At 42.0% G+C, this 14,536-nt stretch overlaps 1 protein-coding gene and 1 non-coding gene across 2 annotated transcripts in view; both read left to right on the forward strand.

Annotated features, from left to right (window-relative positions):
• Window positions 1–12,010, forward strand: part of SLC31A1 (solute carrier family 31 member 1) — a 38,223-nt gene extending 26,213 nt beyond the window's left edge. The window contains exons 2-5 of the mRNA XM_008707977.2: window positions 4,606–4,767; window positions 5,375–5,447; window positions 7,284–7,452; window positions 8,601–12,010. Coding sequence (XP_008706199.1) covers window positions 4,675–4,767; window positions 5,375–5,447; window positions 7,284–7,452; window positions 8,601–8,802 — 537 coding nt within the window. The 5' untranslated portion in view covers window positions 4,606–4,674 and the 3' untranslated portion in view covers window positions 8,803–12,010. The remainder of the gene's footprint in view (window positions 1–4,605; window positions 4,768–5,374; window positions 5,448–7,283; window positions 7,453–8,600) is intronic.
• On the forward strand, window positions 4,451–4,523 carry TRNAK-CUU. The gene has a single exon. It is a non-coding gene; the product is annotated as a tRNA-Lys (tRNA).
• Window positions 12,011–14,536: the final 2,526 nt, after the last annotated feature.

Below are 14,536 nucleotides of genomic sequence, written 5' to 3' on the forward strand. Positions count from 1 at the left end.
CATGGGAGGGAAGCAAACAGCTAAGGTTATATGATTATGCCTTCTCCCTTAAGGTTTATTCATTGGTGTCTCCTTATCTAAGGTCTTTTATCCCCTCATATTCCACATAATGATAACACTACCATTTGCTAGGCACTCTGCTAGATCCTTCTTAAGCCTTTTATCTCCTTCCCACTCCCAGCATCCTCCATGATCTACTAGCTCCAGAGAGGGTGAGGGACTTTCCCAGGTTGTACAACCGGATGTGCCTTCAAAAATCCCCGACAGATGTTTTCCAGCTATGTCGTTGAGCTCCTCTCTCCATTCTCCAATGCAAAGGTGCTTCTCCAGTATGAGTCCCTCTTAAATTCTGTTAGAGAAAGCAAGTTTGCCTGAACTGGCAAAAATGTAAATGAAAGAACTGTATTCCTAATTTTTCCACCTAGCTCGAAACTCAACTTGGTAACTAAATATTGGGGGTGGATTTTATCGTAGATTGAAAGTCAGGAATCCTAAGATTTTTTTGTTATTTTTCAGTTTTATCCCTGAGTGAAATATTCAGATTTTTTTTGTTGTTGGTATTCTTCTTTATAAATAATTTGTAAATTTGATGAAGTAGAAGGCTAAGGATAAGAAGAGAAGTGGATGGTGGAGGTTTTAAACAAGAACAGGGAAGTTAGCCTGGGATTAACATGTGCACATATTTTGTCCTAAAACCAGAAATCAATGGGGTGCCTGGGTGGCTCAGTCGTTAAGCGTCTGGCTCAGGGCGTGATCCCGACGTTCTGGGATCGAGCCCCACATCAGGCTCTTCCGCTGGGAGCCTGCTTCCTCTCCCACTCCCCCTGCTTGTGTTCGCTCTCTCTCTGGCTCTCTCTCTGTCAAATAAATAAATAAAATCTTTTATAAAAATAAAAATAAAACCAGAAATCGAGTGAATCGGTAAATATAAAAATCTTGCTGAGGTTCCTCCTGTCACTCGTCATTACTAACCCGTCTGCAAGTACCATTAATTGCAATTGCTTTACAAATCAAGGAACTTGATTCCATAGAAAGTACAGTACAGCTACTTTGTAGACCTTGACCCCATTAGAGACAATGACGTGGAGCTGCATCAGAGAAAACAGTTCTTGGACAGCAGCAAATGGTTAAAGTTGGCTGTGGAGTGTAGAGAAGCTTGAGGAAAGCAAAGACAAAAGAGCACAGCTCGTGATCAAACCATTTTTTCAGATTACAAATCGAAACAGCGAATGGTATTGCCGTGTCACTGTTTTTGATTTAGTCTCACTTCAATTTTTATTACTTATTCCCATTTTTATTCTGGAAGAAGCTGTGCTTGGATCTCCTTAGATTAAAGCTATCGAAGGAAGCAGACTAACGCTAACCAACTGCCAGATTACCTCCTGTAAGGAGAATTTCTCTTCTAGAGAGAATGAGTTAGGGATCATTTATCCAAATACATAGGGCACATCACTGGAGGGTCAAGTAGGAAGAGAAAAGAATGTAACTGCTTTTATTTTTATGCTTTAATGATAAGTTGTATATCATCATTTGAGTTTGCCATACTCCCATGGCATCTCCCATGGCATCTTTCCTGGAACAGACTTTTAGAAGCCTCAGGGCATGCCGGAATTGGTTTGAGTTTGTGCCTACAGTATATGTTTGCACATTAATCCACCAGATTTGTACCTTCCTATTCACATACTATTGGGCAAGCCTTTCATAGGATTCCATTACAAGAAATCCATTGTCCACTCACAATGAAAGGAAGTAGATTCTATTCCTGCTCTATTTCCTAGTATATTTGAATGTGAAACTTATCCTATAAAGATGACACTTCAAAACAGGTGCATACCTTGACAGGTGTTCTTAAGATTCGTGCAAATGAATTACTGGGCCAGTGATGCTTCTGAAGAGATTTGATTATATGCCTTCATTTAACAGGTGTCTCTAACTGGTAATGAGGTACCTGAACAATTAGGAAACCATAGGTCTTAAAAACTGTTGATGGGAAGAATATGTGAAAATTAATCAAAGATAGTCAAGGGTACAAATCTTAAGTAGTTTGCAGTGCTAAGATCTTGCTTTTTAAAACTGCCCTTTACATGTTCTCTTATGTCCAAAATGAAAAATGACAACTGTTTGGTTTCCCCTTTTAGGTTTTAGCCTTGAGGCTCCTTGGGGAAAGAGTCTATGTCTGGTTCATCTCTGTATCTCCCTCAGTCTTTTACACCAGAAGACACTGCAAATAATCACTGAATTCATGGCCAGGATTCAGGTTGATAATGTGAAATGAAGTTATCCTTTATGGTTTTCTTTTGTTGTAATCACTTTCTAAACTCATTGCAAGAGAACAAATTGTGACTTCTACTTGAGTCTCTTTATGACGATGTGTTCTCAGTCTTCCTGGCTGGCGAAAGTCTTCTTATCCTTATTTCGCTGCATTTGCCTAGCTCAAAAACCATAATCTATCATCACTCAGATCCCAGGGATCTCTCCATTCTACCATGATTCTTTAACTGAAAATTGCTGCCCCCTTACCATTTTTCCCATCATTGAAATTTTATGGGTGCTGTCTTGTTGATTATTTTTGTGTGTTGTTTTTTATTCTTTGCTATAAAAACTTTATGGACAAGGGGCCTATTATATATGTCCTTTATGTCCATGGTATTAATAATACCAGATTGTCAAGCTCTATAATTACGAAGTAATACAGTGTCTGGCATGAAAGTTGTTTACATTCACAGTTGAACTTTGATTATCCCTAGCTCTTGCTTTGCCTTGTCCTTTGCTGGAAATACAAGTCTGTTTCTTGAGCTTGCTGTCATAGAATCATGAGACGGGAGTTTGAACAGGGGGAATAGATGGCTGAATAATTGTGCTTTTAAGTTATATGTGACTCCCTGGATCTATATAGATTTAATATCTAAAGTATGCCTCTTCTCTACCTCTTAGTAATGTTGCCATATTACCCTGTTTCCTTTATCACACTCATCACACCATGAAGTTGTTCTGTTTACTTTACTTCCTTGTTTCTCTTTCCATGAGGTACCTTGTCTGTCTTACTCACTGAATTACTAGCACTTAGCTCAGAGTTTGGCACATAGTAGGAGCTTGATAAATATTTATTGATTGAATGAGAGGCACACTCAGGCTCATGAACACAAATACCTATTTGGAATTTCTTTTTTCTTTTCTTTCTTTCTTTCTTTCTTTCTCTTTCTTTTCTTTCTTTCTTTCTTTCTTTCTTTCTTTCTTTCTTTCTTTCTTTCTTTCTTTCTTTCTTTCTTTCTTTTTTATATATAGACTCTACACCCAGCAAGGAGCCCAACTCAGGGCTTGAACTCAAGACCCTGAGATCAAGACCTGAGCTGAGATCAAGAATCAGACGCTTAACCAACTGAGCCACTCAGGTGCCCCCCCCCCACACTGGGAATTTCTAAAGCACTTTTTCCTCCACAAACAGGAGTCAGGGGACACATAAAGAGAATCCACCAACACCTCCCTTTCCACTCTCCTCAGCTTCCCACTCCCCACCCCCACCCCCACTACAGGAGTTTTTGCTCTTTGGTTTATGTCCCAGACGGACCTTTGCAGTAAAGCAGTGATGTGCTGGTAAAGATACGAGGCTGAATATGCGGTTGTCTGGACTTAATTTAATATAGAACCTTCAGTTTATATCTTGTTTTCAGTGTTCTTAGCTCTAATGCTGAGCTAGGACTGAAATTGTATCTTCTGAGCACACTCCTTGCCCAGGGCAGTAATAGACCTTTTCTTCAGGTTTCAATTAGCCAAAGGCTGGTTGTCCTGTATGTGAAAATGTATTCTTAATATCTTCATTGAACACAGGCCATCCAATTAGGTGCATTATTTGAAGCACTTGCTTTTTATCTACTGACATTTATGATTAGAAAGCCTTGGGGCAGTTAAATTTCATTAATGGCATCAGTTTGTCCACTATTACAAATTGTCCATTTCCTGCAACCCAAAGAAACTACTTTTTTTTTTTTTAAAGATTTTATTTATTTATTTGACTGAGAGAGAGAGAGAGACAGCCAGCGAGAGAGGGAACACAAGCAGGGGAAGTGGAAGAGGAAGGAGCAGGCTCCCAGCGGAGCAGGGAGCCTGATGTGGGGCTTGATTCCAGGACCCTGGGATCACGCCCTGAGCCGAAGGCAGACCTGTAATGACTGAGCCACCCAGGCGCCCCAAAAGAAACTACTTTTCTTCTCCTTCTCTTAGATTTAAATTTGAACATACATTGAACATATCTATTAAAGGAACAACTTTGCCGAATAAGGCTTAGGTCTCTGAAACCCTAGGTGCAAATCCCTTGTGCCAAAGTCTCCAAAGATAATCCCTATTGGATGAAATCCCACATAAATAAATAGTTATCAAGAATCAAGATTTTAGGGGTGCCTGGCTGGCTCAGTTGGTAGAACATGTGATCAAGAATCAAGATTTTAGGGGTGCCTGGCTGGCTCAGTTGGTAGAACATGTGACTCTTGATCTCAGGGTCGTGAGTTCAAGCCCCACGCTGGGCGTAGAGCTTTACTTAAAAAATTTTCAAAAGCAATCAAGGTTTTATATTGTGAAGTTACTATGTATAATTCTTTTTCTTAAAAGAATCTTCTCTGAGTGGACTCAACTTTTCCTGGAAACGTGGACCATTCCCACCATAAGGAGACAAGCCACATGGCTTACAACAGTACGACAGGACCTCATCACCATCACCCGACCACTCCGGCCTCCCACTCCCATGGCATGGGAATGGACAACATGATGATGGTGAGTGCCACAGGAGAGGCTGTCCTTTCACACCCACTTGGGTAATAGAAATAATCGAGTTTTAGGACTGGCAGGTTATTATCTTTAAAGGTCAGTTTACCCATGAGGAAAAGTGCAGACTCAGACAAGACAAGTGATATGCCCAAGATCATGTGGCAAGTTAATTTCAGTGTCACACCAGAACCAGGATCTCTAGGACTCTTCTGTATTCCTTCCTTTCAGAATTGACCCTTTTCTGAATTAAGTTCCAGTATTCAGGCTTTGTGTAGAAAAGAGAAAAAGACAGTACACTTAACCATGATGAGCACTGAGGAATGTATAGAATTGTTGAATTGTTATATTGTGCACCTGAAACTTACATAACCCTGTATGTTGACTATACTGGAATTAAAATTAAAAAGAGAGAGAGAGAAGGTTGGGAAGCAAGGGAGAGTACTTGTGGAGAGTGTCTGTGGTAGTAATGCTAAAATGAAGGAGAAGGCCTCCCACTTCAGTGAATGTCTCTTATCCAGATCTGATACTTTTAAATGCTCTCAGCTTCTTTACCTGAAATTCTCATTTAGAATCTTCAATCCTCTCTAATTGACTTGTTTTGGTTTACTGGCAGCATATGACCTTCTACTTCGGCTTCAAGAATGTGGAGCTATTGTTTTCTGGTTTGGTCATCAATACAGCTGGAGGTGAGTAAGCCACCACCATCAGGTGGTATTCAGAGATAACACCCACATGAGAGACAGTGACAAAGAATCTGGAAACCCAGCACCTCTTCCTGCCATAAGTACTGAATGGTTATGGTTATGATACATAATCATCTTCCCCTTAACTACCTAGAAGGTAAGGATACACAATGCTTACTTTGGTCCTACAGTAAACCTCCCTTAAATAATATGTGTATGTTATGGGGCGCCTGGGTGGCTCAGTCGGTTAAGCATCTGACCCTTGATCTCAGCTTGGGTCTTGATCTCAAGGTCATGAGTTCAAGCCCTGCATTGGGCTCCATGGTGGGTGTGGAGCCTACTTAAAAAATAATAATAATAACATGCGTGTGTTTTAGAGTTTCTGAAAAATAATTTAGATACCAGATAGGAGTCTTTTGCGATCCATTTCCTTTCATCCTTTTCCAGAGTGCTTCCTTATTTGGTAAGTTATTGATCCTAGACATAAGACTATAGTCAAGTTAAAATGATGTAAGACACATCTTGTGTAAACAGACCACAAAATAACCCTTGGTGGAAAACTCTTGATCCAGTACGATCCTTCCATTTTACAGATAAATTAAGGCTCAGATACTGAAATGATTAGCCCTACATCACACAGTTTTAGTGTGTCAAAGATTGGACAGGGACCCAGACTCTCTAGACCTGCCTACTCCAGTGCTCTTTCTAGCAAACCAAACTGGTCTCCGTCATTCCTGATTCTTGGCATGGCTCATCTTAGTGTCAGTCCTACTTTTGGGGTAACTAATACACGTTTTGTGTGTCTGTTATGTTGAGTGGGCATGCCTTAAATTCAAATTGCACAAGCTCAATTGACTGCTGTAAGTATCAGGTATCTCTTTGGAGCCACAAAATCAATTTGGGGAAAGAGGGGAGCATTTAGTTCAGGTAGTATGTTAAATCAGCAGTTTGAGTATATTTGTATCATTACGAACATTTCACATTATGAAAGACTTAGAACTGAAATGTCTGGGGGCACCTGGATGGTACAGTCGGTTAAGCGTCCAACTCTTGATTTTGGCTCAGGTTGTGATCTCAGGGTCCTAGGATTGAGTGCCGCGTTGGGCTCGGCGCTCAGCAGGGAGTCAGCTTGAGAATTCTCTCTCCCTTCCCCTTGCCACTCCCCACTCCTACTCGTGCTCTTTATCTCCCTCAAATGAAAATAAATAAATATTAAAAAAAAATAGAACTGAAATGTCTGTTCAAGAAATAGCACTTTATTTTTTTTTAAGTTTTTATTTTAATTCTAGTTAACGTACAGTGTTGTATTAGTTTCAGGTGTTCAGTATAGTGATTTAACACTTCCATACATTACCCAGTGGTAATGTGCCCTCCTTAATCCCCATCACCTATTTCACCCATCTTCCCCACTCCCCTCCCCTCTGGTAACCATCCATGCGTTCTCTATATTTAAAAGTGTTTCTTGATTTATCTCTTTTTTTTATCCTTTGCTCAAGGAAATCGTCAACACTTTAAATGTTGTTTTAGTCCCCTTTTGCGTATTCTACATTGTGTCGTCACAAGCGAATTTATGACACAAGGTAGCCAGGCCTGAAGGTGATTGTTGTTCAGATGATTTTTTGTGTCATAATCAGAAAATGAGTATGTTCTCCAGTGGAGACAATGGTTTTCACTAACACCATCTTCACTCCTCTCTTCCGTCTGCCTGCCTGCCTGTGCACGTCGAGAGGTAGCAATATAACGTATTCAGAAATTGAGGGTAGCCCTCTTCTGTGTTGTCTCTCGAGCTAGTGATTTTACGTGTGTGACCGTACCACCATCTTTTCCTTCCCTACTTAGAAATGGCCGGAGCGTTCGTGGCAGTGTTTTTACTGGCAATGTTCTATGAAGGACTCAAGATAGCCCGAGAGAGCCTGCTGCGCAAGTCACAAGTCAGCATCCGCTACAATTCCATGCCCGTCCCAGGCCCAAATGGAACCATCCTCATGGAGACACACAAAACTGTTGGGTAAGAAGACAACAGATCCAGACAGAAGTGCTGGAGGGCTGGATGAGTTAAGCAACAAAACAGTTATTTTATTGGCAACAGCCCTCTTCTTGAGTTAGTAGTGATTCTGTATGGTCTTGATGAAACCTGACTCTGGAGGCTTGGGTTGTGAATCAGGAGCAGGCCAAAGGAGGAATGATAGGGACCCTTCTGAGCATGAACATTGTTCTGAATTGTAAGCCTTGGTCACTGTGGAAGAAGGTAAGGAATCTGTATTTTAAAATATATGCCCAAATTGAAAAAGGGAAAAAAAATATTTACCAAAATAATAAGATGCAAATTAAAAGACATTTAGGTCAGGATATAGAAGAATGGCAGAATCTAATTGAGTCTTTTCTATATAAAATTGCATCCACCCAGCTCTATTTTCATTTTGTTTACTGGGTAAGATATACAGATGTCTGTATTCTGTCAATGCAAGTATTTGGATGACTACTGGTTTTCCCACAGATTGGCGAATGCTTTTTGAGATTTTTGAGTTTTAATAGAAATGTAGGTCTTCAACTAACTTGGAGTTCAAGGAATCCTATAGACCAATGTGCTGCTTTCAAGTAACCAGGGTGTTATTTATGCCATTGTAACTGATGAGTTTATTGAAGCCCAAACATGTTGTGACTTACCTAAGGTGACAGAACTAGTGAGTGACAGAGGGGTAGCCAGGCCTCCTGACCCCTGGTGAAGTACTCTGTACACTACCACCCAACCCTCAGTTCTATTTCCATTCTTTAGAATGTGAACGTTGCCAAGGCGGAAGGCCTGAACATGCTCAAAAAAGTAGGGGAGGGATTAGGACTTTCCTTTTAGGAGCTAAGGTAGAGGAAAGTTAGGGGATTAGTCCTCCTTCCTCTTCTCTCCTCCCAAAGAGGGTAGGAGAGACATACAACCGTATCTGGCCAATGGTTATTATCCAGGCAGCCCTATCATGTGTCATTTCCAGGGACTGGAAACAACATACATACACTCGCGTAGCCACGAGTTGCCGGGATGGCTGTGAAGGAGTCCAGTTCAAGCTGAGCTCCTGACCACACTTGCTCCCTTTCCCCTGATCGGCGGAGCTGCCCGAACACTCCTAAGGGTCCCTGATGGTTGTGTCCCTGTTTACTCTCCAGGCAACAGATGCTGAGCTTCCCTCACCTCCTGCAAACAGTGCTGCATATCGTCCAAGTGGTCATCAGCTACTTCCTCATGCTCATCTTCATGACCTACAACGGGTACCTCTGCATTGCGGTGGCAGCCGGGGCCGGCACGGGATACTTCCTCTTCAGCTGGAAGAAGGCAGTGGTCGTGGACATCACCGAGCATTGCCATTAACGTTAAACTCCATGGTGCGGCCTTATCGATTGCAGTGGGAAGCAGTTCAAGACTGAAAGACATGATTCCTACTCCAGTCTTCCCTTCTTGCTCCTTATCTACACACACACACACACACACACACACACACACACATAGCCCTGCTCAACAGAGGTTTAGCCTACAGTCTCTGAGCTAAGGTGATAACCTCCCTGTTTTTTTCTAATGAGCTGAGATTCCCTCAGGAGATGTCCTCCCTCCCCCATCATCCTAGATCCAAATTATATGTTCTTGTCCAAGCCTGGTAGCTCTCTGTTCAATGACTTGATCACCTACTTCCTTTTTTAGTCTTCTGTTTTTATTTGGTTAACAGACAGTATGTGAATTTGGTGGGGTTTTTTCTGGGCCGGTGTTGGAGAGAGATTGACTTCAGTTAGGATTGATGGTAGCTGAGGGAAATTCTTGCCCAGCTGAACCCAAAACCCAAACTTCACATGGAAAAGTGAGTTCCAGTCTTCAGATGCAAGGAGTATGAAGTACATCGTGCCTTTCGGTGTGATGTGTGGTACCGAAATCTTGGTAGTTTGCAAAAGGGTGGTTTGAGACTAAATACGGGCCTGGAGCTTGCAGAAGTGTGCCTTCTTGGGTAGCTGACTCATCAACTTGTGTTCCTCCTTAACATTTTTGACCCAAATGAACTTGTCAATCAAAAAAAGAAAAGATGACAATCAATTTGAGAAAATAGAAATAGATATTTAAACAACAAAACCATTGAGATTTTACTTTTGGTACCTTGGATCGTCACAGCTGAATGAAGCAAAAGAGTGTGAATCATTTCCTTTTGTTACTGTTTTCACGTCTTGGCCTCTAAACCAGTGTTTTTCAAACTTTAGCCTGCATTAGAGTCACATGGACGGCTTGTTAAAACAAGTGTTAAAACACTAGTTTCTGGAAGAACATGAAATAGTCACAATTGCAGGAAAAAACACAACACTAGTTGTGTGTCCTCAACCCGGAGCCCCAAAATTGGCATTTTTAACAAGTTCCCAGGTGATGTTCCTGCTGACGGTCAGGGGATCACACTTTGAGAATCTCTGCTTTAAACTAAGGAAGTGTCACCTGGTGGGGTGAGCTACCTAGTATTGGGCCCAGGAACTTTAATTGACGATTGGTAGGTGGTATGTCTGAGCTTAACTCGTGTACTGAATGCTGCTGGTCAATACTTAAATCATTCCACAAACATGTATTCAGCTCCGGCTGTGTGTAGTACGTGGGCCCCAGGGCTGTAGCCAATGTAGCTTTTATCAGTATGTATGAAATCACTAGTCTTTATTTTTAAAGATCTGTGGTTTCTTCGAAGTAGTTCGAAGACTGAGGAAGACCTTTGATCTGCAGTGTAATATCAGCCAGTCATGGGTCAAAAGGGCAAAAGCCCGGCCCTCTCTTTGGAGAGGTTAGGGTATGGTCTGCCAATGACCAGATTTTCCTCAGCCCCCAGCATCCGTGTCCACACCAAGCAGATCCTCGTCCTCTACGTGACTGTCTTTGTTACTCTTGGAGGTTTTGATAGATCACATGTGGCCAAAACTTCTTTTTCTCAATGAAGAATCCTATTGGATTTTTATTCTGTTCAGTTGTTAGTTTACACTGTAGTCTGGTCCCCAGTCCAGACTACCTGTGTGAAGGGACTCTTCCCGTGCTCGTCTGTTAAATCCTGCCCTCCTTGGTGCTAGACTCCAATCGTTCCTCAGGGCAGAGACAACACACAACTATTCTGCTGGCCTCTGTTGTGGTTTTGAAGTTTGTACTTTCTCTGTGGGTGCCAGTTAAATATTGGAGAGCAAGGAATGTGTACTTCCGTGGCTTTAAACCAAGAGAAGGTTACGAGCTTACTGGATCAAGGGTTAAATCTAAGAACCAACATTTAGAGTTTTGTGTTTTTCTCTCATTCCAGCCCCTTGTAGTACTGATATTTCGCCTGAGCGGAGTGAATGACAGGTAATGACAGAGTCTAACGTGAAGGTGTAAAGAGCCAATTATTATCTCAGAAGCCAAGGAATAATAAAACCATGAGAAATAAAATAAGACTCAATGTAATAGTGACCCTGGTGCTCTCTAGAAATCTTGGCATGAGCTGCTATAGAATACCCTTTCAGAAATGGGACCTTATCAGGAAGGTCAGAAAAACCAAGGCCAGTTAAGACAAAGTGCTGTGAATTTGAAACCCAATGGAGAAGCATCAGTCTGGGAAAGTCTTCGGGTATTCAAGATAGTCTCATGAAAAACCTGAATTCCAGCAGTTCTTAGATTAGGTTGCCAAAGGAAGAAGCTAGTGAAGGAGAAAAAATTTAAAGCTTAAATTCCATCTTTCTTGAGCTCGTGGATTGTGACGATGATCTCGTTGACTTTCATTTCCGTATCCCTGTTGATTTGGAATTTACTGTCTGACTTCTTTGCTCTTTTGGATCCAGATTTCTCTTTTCCTCCTTCTCTGTTCACATCTCTTGGTACTCTGTATCCCCGTTTCTTTGGCCCCTTATTCTGCTTTCCTTTCCCTTTCTTTTAGTCTTTAATCCCACATATCTAGTTCATGAAATCTCCCTCGCACTCCTGAGGCAGTGGAGAGAGATGCCAACCAGAAGTTGTAAGATACCAACCAGAAGTTGTAAAACTTAGTAGAGACCGGATGCACGCTTTGAGGAGAAATTGTCCTGTTGGAATTGCTAGAAGGCTGGGTAAAGGGCTACTTACTGGTACCATCCCCAGAGTTACAGAATCTTAGGTGCTGTCTCCAGTCTATGTTGGAGGAACACTAAGCCCCTCATTGCCCACAAACAAGGAATCCTCTGTGTCCACAAGGGAATCAGAAATTAAGGTTTCTTCACTACTTCTATGGTAGGACTGTCTGGAATTCTGTTTCAGACTGTGAGGCTCTGGGCTTGGGCTCTAGCCACAAGGGGTTTCTTATAAGGAGCTGGAAGTGGAGGGGCCAGGGGTTACGCGTTCATGTCATTTCATTTTGATCCTGCTCTCTCCAGCTGCTTCTTTCAGAAGATACATTTAAAGATACAAAGTCTGCATTTGATATAATGCCTTAATCACTGAGTCTACAATTAATGTTGACCGTTTTAGATTGTAAGCTCCTGGAGAGCAGTATTGCTGTAGTAGGAATGTTTTAACAGTGTCATATGTAAAAGAACAAAATAAATATTTTGATTTTGTGATTCTATGCATGTCTTTCTATCCAGAGTGATAGCAGAATAAGTGGTCTCTCCATTGGCCATTACCATCAGTTTTAAGATGTCAGTCTTTTAAGTGGCAAGATCCCTTTATGTTTTCATCTCACTCTCCTCTTATTCTATGTAAAATGACAAGCTTGGGGCACCTGGGTGGCTCAGTCAGTTGAGCGTCCGATTTTTGGTTTCAGCTCAGGTCATGATCTCAGAGGTCATGGATCAAGCCCGGTGTGGGGCTCCTTGCTCATCGGGGAGTCTACTTGAAGATTCTCTCTCTCCCTCTGCCCCTCCCCCTGCTCACTCTTTCTCTTTCAAATAAATCTTTTAAAAATATAAAAATAAAATAAGCAGCAGCTCTTTCTGCCCACAGGTCCTGTCCCTGTGCTTTACTAAAACCACCTTTTTGCACCAAAAATAAATAAAAATTTAAAAAAACGATAAGCTAGGCCCGGGGCACCTGGGTGGCTCAGTCAGTTAAGGGTCTGCCTTCAGCTCAGGTCATGATCTCAGGGTCCTGGAATTGAGCCCTGCATCGGGCTCCCTGCTCAGCGGAGAGCCTGCTTCTCCCTTTCCCTCTGCTGCTCCCCTGCTTGTTCGTTCTCTCTCTGTCAAATAAATAAAATCTTAACAACAACAAGACAAAATTTAAAAAAAAAATAAGCCAGTACTGTCAGAAGATGTACACGACCTTTCGCACAGGAGTCAGGGTCTTGATGAAGCTGCAAATAGCTCCGTATACCAAGGATTCCTGAATTTATAAGCTAAGCCGTCATAGCATAAGCCCTTCTGTGTTTATGCTGTCAGGCAAGAGGCCCTAAATTGGGCCTCTAGGGATCTTCACTGCCAAGCCTTGAGACGAGCATTGGCCCTGTCTGTCCCTTCAGTAATGCCAGAATGCTGATGTTATTTGCCCCTCCTACTGGCCCCCAGAAGGCATCTTACCATCCAGCACCATTCCTAGTCTCCATAGTGTAGTATGATGAGCGGGGACTTTGGAGTCCAGCATACCTGGGTTTGAATCATGGCTCCACCACTTACCAGAAGTGTAACCTCAGGCAAGTGATTTTAATCCCTAAACTTTAGTGTTCTCATTCATAAAAAGGCAATAAGAGTACCATTTTCAACTTAGGAGCAATATATATAAAGCACGTAGCACTTAATAGGCAACCAAACCATAGTAACTTTTTGATTATTTTTACTCCAGCTTTCAGGAAATTAAAGGTAAGCTCCTCTGGATGAGTTTAGTATCTCTTCAATCTTCTAGGAATGAACCCTAAGACCTAAGGAATAAGAGAACAGATGCATGTAATTTCAGTTGTGTCTAAAAGGATTTATAGCCGCAACAGGTAATAGATAAGGGCAAAAGATAAACCCTTATCTAATCTGGTAAATGTCTCTTTTTATAGATAAAGTAGCATAAGATAGATAAAATCTCCTGAGAACTGACACAGCATCCTCTGCCTCCACCCAAGAACCCCACCTTCTAGACCCAGCAAGGGGAGACTGGGAAAGCAGTGTAGCAATAAAGTTCGGAAATTTGGGTTCAGAGATCAGTATGCCTGGGTTCAAATCTCAGCTCTACCCCGTAATAGCTGAGCATGTTTCATCTTTTATAAAATTAGGATCTAGTACTCTCCTCCTAGGAGTGAAAGATTGAGATAACCTGCAGAAAGTACTCAGGATAGTGAAGTGCCTCCATACAGAGCCCTCTGAGTGTTGGCTAATCAGGAGGGAAGCAGAAATTTAGGAGGCACAGTGTGTTCATGCTTCTGTGCCTATTTGTGCAGGGAAGCCTGTGACAGAGCTTAAGGCAAAGGCTTGTTTCTCCCATTTTTTGTCCTTCCTTCTGTATTGGCCTTTGCAGGCTTCAAGGTGATGTAACTCAGTTTGACTTGCTGTGTCTTTAAGACCGTGAAATAACAGAATTGAAGGTCCTAGATCAAACTGGGAGAAGAAATGGTTTTGTAAGAATGGTTGGAGGAAGAAGAGAAACTATATATCCTCCTTTCCCAGCCTCTCCCACGTTCTTTTTATTTATTTATTATTTTTTTAAGATTTTGTCCATCTTCGAGAGAGAGTGAGAAAGAGAGCACACGAGAAGGAATAGGGGCGGAGGGAGAAGGAGAAGCAGACTCCCCAGGATCCTGAGATCATGACCTGAGCCGAAGTCAGACCCTTAACCGACGGAGACATCCAGGTGCCCTTCTTAATACCCAGCCTTCAACTACCCCTAGAAAGATTGGGGAAAGTCTTGCTAAGGAGTCTCTTTAGAACTGATGATTCCAGAGGCTCCTTGGCAGTTCCCTGCAGTTGAATTAAATGGTAAAAACAACAGGACATGATTTTTTTAAACTTTATTTATTTTTTTTTTAGCAATCTCTACACCCAAAGTGGGCCTCAAACTCATGACCCTGAGATCACGAGTTGCATGCTCCTCCAACTGAGCCAGCCAGGCGCCCCGGACATGATTCTAAATCACCCTCTCGACTGGCTCCTAAGTGGGAAAAATTCTTAGGGCA

Source organism: Ursus maritimus, unplaced genomic scaffold (genome assembly GCF_017311325.1).
Source record: "Ursus maritimus isolate PB19 unplaced genomic scaffold, ASM1731132v1 scaffold_17, whole genome shotgun sequence".
Taxonomy (NCBI): Eukaryota; Metazoa; Chordata; class Mammalia; order Carnivora; family Ursidae; genus Ursus; species Ursus maritimus.